The sequence below is a fragment of the Choloepus didactylus genome, chromosome 16 (genome assembly GCF_015220235.1).
Source record: "Choloepus didactylus isolate mChoDid1 chromosome 16, mChoDid1.pri, whole genome shotgun sequence".
NCBI lineage: Eukaryota > Metazoa > Chordata > Mammalia > Pilosa > Megalonychidae > Choloepus > Choloepus didactylus.
The window spans coordinates 49,333,762-49,342,040 of NC_051322.1; the positions used below are offsets into that span (position 1 = coordinate 49,333,762).

General features: G+C 41.7%; 1 protein-coding gene across 1 annotated transcript; it reads right to left on the reverse strand.

Annotated features, from left to right (window-relative positions):
- Positions 1 to 216: 216 nt before the first annotated feature.
- On the reverse strand, positions 217 to 1,129 carry LOC119511725 (pleckstrin homology domain-containing family A member 3-like). Its single transcript, XM_037806246.1, has one exon. The coding sequence runs from the start codon at positions 1,127 to 1,129 to the stop codon at positions 227 to 229; it is 903 nt and encodes a 300-aa protein (XP_037662174.1). The 3' UTR covers positions 217 to 226.
- Between the last annotated feature and the right edge of the window lie 7,150 nt (positions 1,130 to 8,279).

An 8,279-nucleotide genomic window follows, 5' to 3' on the forward strand; every position in this document is an offset into this window, starting at 1 on the left:
CATTCACACTGTGAAGTTATTAGGAAAATACTCTTGCAAATAAACTTTATAAAGATAAAATACACTTCAAAGGTATGTGGGTTTTTTTTTTTTTTACAATAGTTTATGAAGTGCAGAGAAATTCTAAGTAAAGAGAAAAACTACTCCCTATAACAATATAACAATAGTTTAATTACAGCAGCCTTTGCATAGCAATACTTAGAGGAAGTTGGACACTTCAGTTTCCTCAGGAAGAGAAGGACGGAAGAGGATCTTCTGAATCAGATTTTTTTTTGGCCATTAATCTGCTTTCTTCAGGAATGTTAACAGATGTCAAATCTCCATTAAGTGTATTTCTTGAACAGTGAACAGGTCTATCTGGGTCTTCAAGTGGAATATCATTACAAGAGTCTGTATCTGAGTAGGTTCTTCGGCGTCGCTGGGATAATCGGTGATGTGTAGATCCTGGTTCTTTTATAGAGTGGCTACCCCTCTCTGAACTGCAAGAACCAGGGTGGCTGACAGAACGCTTCATCATTTGAACAGGAGAAGGTGACACAGGAGAAACTAAGGGATCTGGATGGGACAGTTGAAACATCTCAGGTTTAAACTTGGCATTTGCTATCTTCACACATTCCTCAAGTGTTGTGATGAAGGTATTACAGGTGGCACTAAGCAAAGAAGAGGCTTCATTCATGTTCTCCACGCTGGAAGATGAATGCCTCTCATCATGGTGAACAAACTCTTGGATTGTATGAACTTGTGGCATTAGGAGGTCACAGTAGAGGCGGAGTTCAGACATTTTGGTTTTCAGAGATTCACTGGTTTCACTTATTTCTTTTTCTTTTTTAGTCCTAGTATCAGTCAAACAGGCTTTGGAGCTCCCCAGAGCAACCAGCCACCTCTGTCTTTCAGCCGCATTCACTGCTTTCATGTAGAAATGCTGCTCTCCTGGAATGATTAATTCCATTCTTGTGTTGTCTGCTGAACGGACTTTAATTTCACAAACTGCCATCTTTATACTTCCTTTGCTCCCTTTGCAAACATCATCCTGTGAATCATAGTAGGACAGGATTCCATTATCTGAAACAAACCAACGAGGCTGCCAACCTGTGAGATAGTTGGTCCACTTGTACAGAACCCCCTCCATGCTTCAGAGCCCGGCGCCGCGCATCCTCCTGACCCGGCTCCGGCCGCGGTGGTGGCGAAGGCGCAGAGCCTAGGCCAGCCCTTCCAGACCGGCCCGGGTCCCTCCCCGGGCGCCCCCGGCCGGCACCAAGCCGCCCTCAGCCCGCGCTCGCCGCCGGGATGTGGTGGTCCTTAGAGGACGCGACGGCGGGCGCCGCGTGGAGCTCGGGGGCTGCTAGATGCGGGCTCAGGCATCTCCGAGCGAGCCGCGGCGACTCCAACGCGGCCGAAGCCGGCCTCCAGCTCGCGTGTCCGCACCCCGGCTCCCCTCCTCCTCTCCACATAATATTTTAATCAACAAATTGCTGAGCAGGAATTAGTAAACGGCTACTAGAGGAGTGATTATTGGTGTTTCATAGGAACCCTTGTGAAACACAACTTTATAATTTATTTTATATAAATATTTATAGTAATCTGACAATTACTACTATAGAATGGGGGTTTAGTCATGCTTAATAAAGCCTTTTCCCCTCTTTATAAGGTTTTGAGTTTAAGCCTCAAGGTATTGTTAAGTACAAATATAAGATCTTGACAAGTCAAAATGTTGATGCCCAGAATAGCTCAAAACTAAGTAGCGTTACCAAGTATGTCGGTTTCAGTGGGCTTTTGCCCCAAGCAAGTATACTAGGTTTTAATGGAAAAAGAATAACTTACAATAATGATAGTTAAAATGTATGATATGTAAGGAACCACAAATAGCCAGAACCATCTTGAAAAAAAGAATTAAATTGGAGAACTCACACTTCCAGATGTTAAAACTTATTATAAAGCTAGAGTGGTCAAAACAGTATGGTACTGGCACAAGGATAAATATATAGACCAATGGATTTGAATTGAGAGTTCAAAATTAGACCCTCACATCTATGGCCAGTTGATTTTTACAAGGGTGTCAAATCTACTCAATTGGGAAAGAATAGTCTCTTCAACAAATGGTGCTGGGAAAATGGAATATCCAATGCAAAAGAATGAAGGGAGACCCCATCTCATACTATATACAAAAGTTGACTCAAACTAGATCAAAGACCTAAATATAAGAATCAGGACAATAAAACACCTAGAAGAAAGTGTAGGGAAGAATCTTCAGGACCTTGTGTTAGGCAATGGTTTCTTAGATTGTACACTTAAAAGCACAAGCAGCAAAAGAAAAGATGGATAAATGAGACCTCACCAAAATTAAAAATTTTTGTGCGTCAAAGGACTTCATCAAGAAAGTACAAAGAGAACCTGAAGAATGGGAGAAAAATTTGGAAACCACATATATGATAAGAATTTAGTTTCCAGACTCTATAAAGAAATCCTACCATTCAGCAACAGAAAGACAAACAACCCAATCCAAAAATGGTCAAAAGTCTTGAATAGGCAGTTCTCCAAGAGGATATATGAATGGCCAAAAAAAGCACATGAAAAAATGCTCAACATCATTAGCCACCAGGGAAATGCTACTCAAAACCACAACGAGATGCCAGTTTACGCCTATTAGAATGGCTACTATTTAAAAAAACAAAAAATAACAAGTATTGGAGAGGATGTGGAGAAACAGGAACACTTATTCGTTGTTGGTAGGAATATAAAACAGAGTAGCCAGTGTGGAAAACAGTTTGGTAGTTCCTCAGAAAGTTAGTTATAGAATTACCATATGACCTGGCAATTCCACTTCTGGGTATAAACTCAAAAGAATTGAAAGCTAGGACTTGAACAGATATTTGCACACTAATGTTCATTGCAGCATTATTCACAATTGCCAAAAGATGGAGGCAACCCAGATATCCATTAACAGATGAATGGATAAGCTAACTGTGGTGTATACATACCATGGAATAGTATGTAGCCACGAAAAGAAACAAAGTCTAATGCATGCAACAACATGGATGAACCTTGAAGACTTCATGCTGATTGAGATAAGCCAGACACAAAAGGACAAATACTATATGATCTCACTGATATAACACTTGGAATAAGCAAATTCTTAGTGTCAGAACTAAAATACATGTTACCAGGGGTGGGGAGGACTATGGAAGCTTAACTGGTACAGAATTTCTGTTGGGAGTGATGGAAAACTTGTGGTAATGGATGATGGTGATAGTTTCACAACATTGTGAATATAATTAACACCACTGAAGTGTATAACTGAATGTGGTTAAAGGGGGAAATTTTAGGTTGTGTATACATTATTAAAATAAAAATTTTTTAAATATATAATGGCACTAATGTAAACCATTGACTATAGTTAATAGTACAATTATAAAAGTTTTTTGTCATCGGTCATAACAAATGTACATGCTAATGCAAAGTGTTATAATAGGGTGGTATGTGGGAAATCTGTGTTTTATGCATAATTTTTCTGTAAACCTACAATTTCTCTAATAAAAAAGAATACACACACACACATATAATGGCAAAAATGGATAAAATGGAAAAGTGGCAAAAATCAGCATGTTTTAAAATATAACCATTACCAAATTAAAATATCATATATGAATGACAGGGTGTCCAGGATGTGCCTTTGGGTGAAAGAGAAAAATAATCCCTTCCTTTTGGCAGACACAGCTCCATGCCAGGGCACATGGCTTGATGTGAGGGCACTATCTCCAGATTTCATTTCCACTCACCCCTCCCCAGGTACCCTTACTCAAAGCTCAACCCAAATAAACATATGAAGTAGATTTTTGGAAATAAATCTTATTAGCAAGAACAACAACAATAAAATATGAAATAGTTAGGAATAGTCTGATAAGATATGTGCAGAATCCATATGAAGAACATTGCAAACTTCTCTGACAAATATAAATTAATAAATTGACAGTCATAGCTTGTGTCTGAGTTGGAATGTTAACTATTGTAATTATGTCATTATTCATTCATGTATTTACAGACTTTAGATAACTTCCAGCTAAAATACTGTGTTCTGCAGCAGAGGCCCGGGAGGATCCAAAGGATGGTTCTTAGATCGGAAAACTTATTCTCCTCTCCAGCTTTCCAAGGTTGTATAAGTAAAATTGCTTCCCAAACTGAGAAAACTTATAGGCAAAATGGGAAGGAGGCAGAAAGCTGAAAGTCTGATCATTTATTGCCAATAGTTTGGGTTAACTAAGGACACTATGACGTGATGGAGCATATATTAACAGATAGGTCTAAATGCCATTGTTTATTTTCACCTCTACTACCACTGCCACCACCATCGTTCATCCCAGATTTCCCCCAAGCATTTAATCTTGAAAAACCAGACCCTTAAAAACAACAGTATGGCCATTCACCTCTGCCCAGCAGTTCATGAATATCTGTAACACAGGCCACTTCCTCCTCCATACAAAATGAACAACCAAGTGTACTGCTCTCGGCTTTGCCCACTGGGAAGATTTCCCTTCATCACTGTCTTCAGAGCTGCCCCCAAGTAGGGCTGTAATGCAGCAGCAGTCCACCTGCAATCCGCAATAACAAATTGAGCCACTTCATTTGTGAGCCAGGACCAGGTTTATCCCCCCAACCCACACTACATCAGTTAATCATAATCAACCCCATTAAGCTGAATGCAAAAGAAGTAGGTGCCATGAGAATCTCGGCCACTTGTGTCTTCTGGGCCTTCTTGGGCCTAATCCCAAATGTGCAATTCCCATCATCCAAAGAACTGTTCATGCTCCCACTTGGTCTTTATCTTGGTGAATTCTCTAATCCCCAGATTAAGATGGAAAGATTCCGTTGCATTGCAGGGTCTTTCCTCAAGGAGACCTAACCTACCCTCTAATCAATGGTTCTGGGTCTGCAAACTCACTTACCTCTGGGAACTGGATGAGAAACGATGAATTTTTCTTTATGATGCTGACATTAGCCTTCTGCTCATTTCTCTTGATAAAGCAAAGCCCCAATAGCTGATCACCTATCTCAACCCTCAAAACCCCACAATCTTTCAGCCATCAACACAGATACCTGTGGGTGCAGATACCTTGATTGTCACTCTGTCCTTGCTACTCATTATAACTATGCCAGCCTTACATGTGGGCTTTGCCATTCTTGGGTCTCCTGATGCCCACTGATAGTAGAGGGCCTAGTTCTGTAGCAACATCTTCAGCTGTCAACTCCAGCCTATAGAGGACAGGTGCCATCATTCTCCTCAAATACACCAATATCCCCACAGCAGTGAATTTCTCATTTCCTTAGTTTAAGTGCCCTCTTGCCTCCCTTAGGGACATAATTACATGATGGGTTCTACCATCTGACATATAAATTATTTAAAATATCCCCACCTCCCTAAACCCTCTGACTTCCACTACCCACCCCCCAACATCTCCACTTCATTTACCATAGGTCATTTCCATGTCCAGTTTCCAAGGAGCCATCTCAGCAGCATATTAGGACTGGCTCCAAGTATTCTTGCCCAGACATTAAATCCTGAGTCACAAAGGAGTTCTCCCTTATCTAGTTTTTTATTCCTCTCTGGTCTAACACCCTAAAGAGCCACTCCCACATGTGGTCCCATAGTTCCTGTCAGCATGAATTAATTGACAAGCAGTTGTAATTCCTTTGGTGTATTAGCTTCTTCTGAGAGAAGGGATTGTATTTCCTTATAAAGTTGTGTTGAGATCTGAACTTGATTACAGGCCTAGAAGACTAGATCTTGAAAGATCTCTTTTCTAGCCAGGAGCCTTCCATCCTAAGGTTTGTCTTTTAGGGCTACTCCCTATTACCTTGGCCTGGATTCCCCTACAAGCAGAGCCCCAGGCAAGGCAGAGCCTTGTGTGCAGGTAGCTTATTTAGGAAGCGATCACGGGGAGGAGGAGAGAAGGGCAGGGGGAGTGAAACATGGGAAAAGCAAAGCCAATACACGGGTACATTTCTGAGTGGATCTCCAATACAGATGATGCTCAAGCCAATTGAGCTTCTGAAATATCTCAAAGAAATCTGAGCAGGGATTGAAAAAGAGAAACATTTATCCATCAGCGTGCATCCTCCATTGTTCAGGATTGCGGTTGCATATCGTGTATGCCTGCACCAAGTGGATTCACTCCTTCCATAATGAACCTTGAAACTTGTCACCCAGAGCTGCTTGAGGGGTTGTGTAGTTTATCAAAAACTTCTACTTCTCCAACACCTCCTGAAACCAATGGCAAACAGTACAGTAACTAAATTTAAGTTAGGCCAGACTCTATAGGCCACAAGATGTCCCTTCAGGCACCAGTTGCAAGTTTGGGGCCCAGGCTACCTGCATTTCTGACTATCTGGCTACAAATCTGTAGTTCCCAGCCCCCACCCCCCTCAGGCTTGATCATTCACTAGAATGACTCACAGAATTTACTGAAAGCACTATACTTAACGATTATAGTTTTATTGTAGTAAAGGGATGCAAATAAGAAGAAGCCAAAGAAAAGCCACAAAGGGGAGGTCTGCGAGGGTCTCAGATGCAAGCTTCCGTGTCCTCTCTCCATGTGGGTCAGAATGTGTCACCCTCAAGGCACAGAGATGCATCTTTTCAAATGTGGGCGCTCCTCATGGCTTCAAGTGTCCTGAGTTTAAATGGTGTCTCATTTGGTAGGCATGATTGATTGATAGAATTAATGTCCTTGTGGTTGAGATTACTCTATGGCCTCTCTCCACTCTCAGGGGTCAGGCAGGTAGGCTGAAATGAGGTGGCTTAAAGCCTAAACCCCTAATCACATAGTTGGTGTCTCTGTTGGGGCCAGCCCCCACCTTAAGATGTAGATGTGGCTGCTCCCAGCCTCCCAGCCTGGGGTTTCCTTAGCATATGCTCTGTTAGGTGTGCTCCTGGGCCCACTATGACTAACAAAAGACGCTCCTATCATGGAAAATCCCCAGGAACTGGGCACAAAGGCCAGCCAAGTTTTTCATTATCTTACAAAGGTAAAATAGTAAACTCAAAAATACTGACCATAACCACCTTCCTGTCAATTCAAGTCCAATTATTCCTTTTCTTTTATTTCATACCCCTCTTTGATTCCTACATTTTATCCCATTTACAGCGTCTTACTGGTTTCTGATACGTTCAAATCCTGTCTCCACCACTTACCAGCTCTCTGACCTTGGCGAAATTACTCAAACTCTCCAGGCCTCAGTTTTCCTGTCTATAAAATGTGATAATAACAGTACCAACTTCATGGAGTTGCTATGAGCATGATTTAAGGTAATGCATGTAAATTATTTTTTTTTTTTTTTTTTTTTTAAATCATCATTTTATTGAGATATATTCACATACCACGCAGTCATACAAAACAAATTGTACTTTCGATTGTTTACAGTACCATTACATAGTTGTACATTCATCACCTAAATCAATCCCTGACACCTTCATTAGCACACACACAAAAATAACAAGAATAATAATTAGAGTGAAAAAGAGCAATTGAAGTAAAAAAGAACACTGGGTACCTTTGTCTGTTTGTTTCCTTCCCCTACTTTTCTACACATCCATCCATAAACTAGACAAAGTGGTGTTTGGTCCTTATGGCTTTCCCAATCCCATTGTCACCCCTCATAAGCTACATTTTTATACAACTGTCTTCGAGATTCATGGGTTCTGGGTTGTAGTTTGATAGTTTCAGGTATCCACCACCAGCTACCCCAATTCTTTAGAACCTAAAAAGGGTTGTCTAAAGTGTGCATAAGAGTGCCCACCAGAGTGACCTCTCGGCTCCTTTTGGAATCTCTCTGCCACTGAAGCTTATTTCATTTCCTTTCACATCCCCCTTTTGGTCAAGAAGATGTTCTCCGTCCCACGGTGCCAGGTCTACATTCCTCCCTGGGAGTCATATTCCACGTTGCCAGGGAGATTCACTTCCCTGGGTGTCTGATCCCACGTAGGGGGGAGGGCAGTGATTTCACCTTTCAAGTTGGCTTAGCCAGAGAGAGAGGGCCACATCTGAGCAACAAAGAGGCATTCAGGAGGAGACTCTTAGGCACAAATACAGGGAGGCCTAGCCTCTCCTTTGCAGCAACCGTCTTCCCAAGGGTAAAACTTATGGTAGAGGGCTCAACCCATCAAACCACCAGTCCCCTATGTCTGTGGTCATGTTAGCAACCATGGAGGTGGGGTAGGCGAATACCCCTGCATTCTCCACAGGCTCCTCAACGGGGCACTACATCTTTTTTTTTTTTTTTTTTTA

Bases quoted from the DNA above. Each gene is read 5' to 3' on its own strand.
- LOC119511725 (XM_037806246.1), bottom strand. From the start codon at position 1,129: ATGGAGGGGGTTCTGTACAAGTGGACCAACTATCTCACAGGTTGGCAG.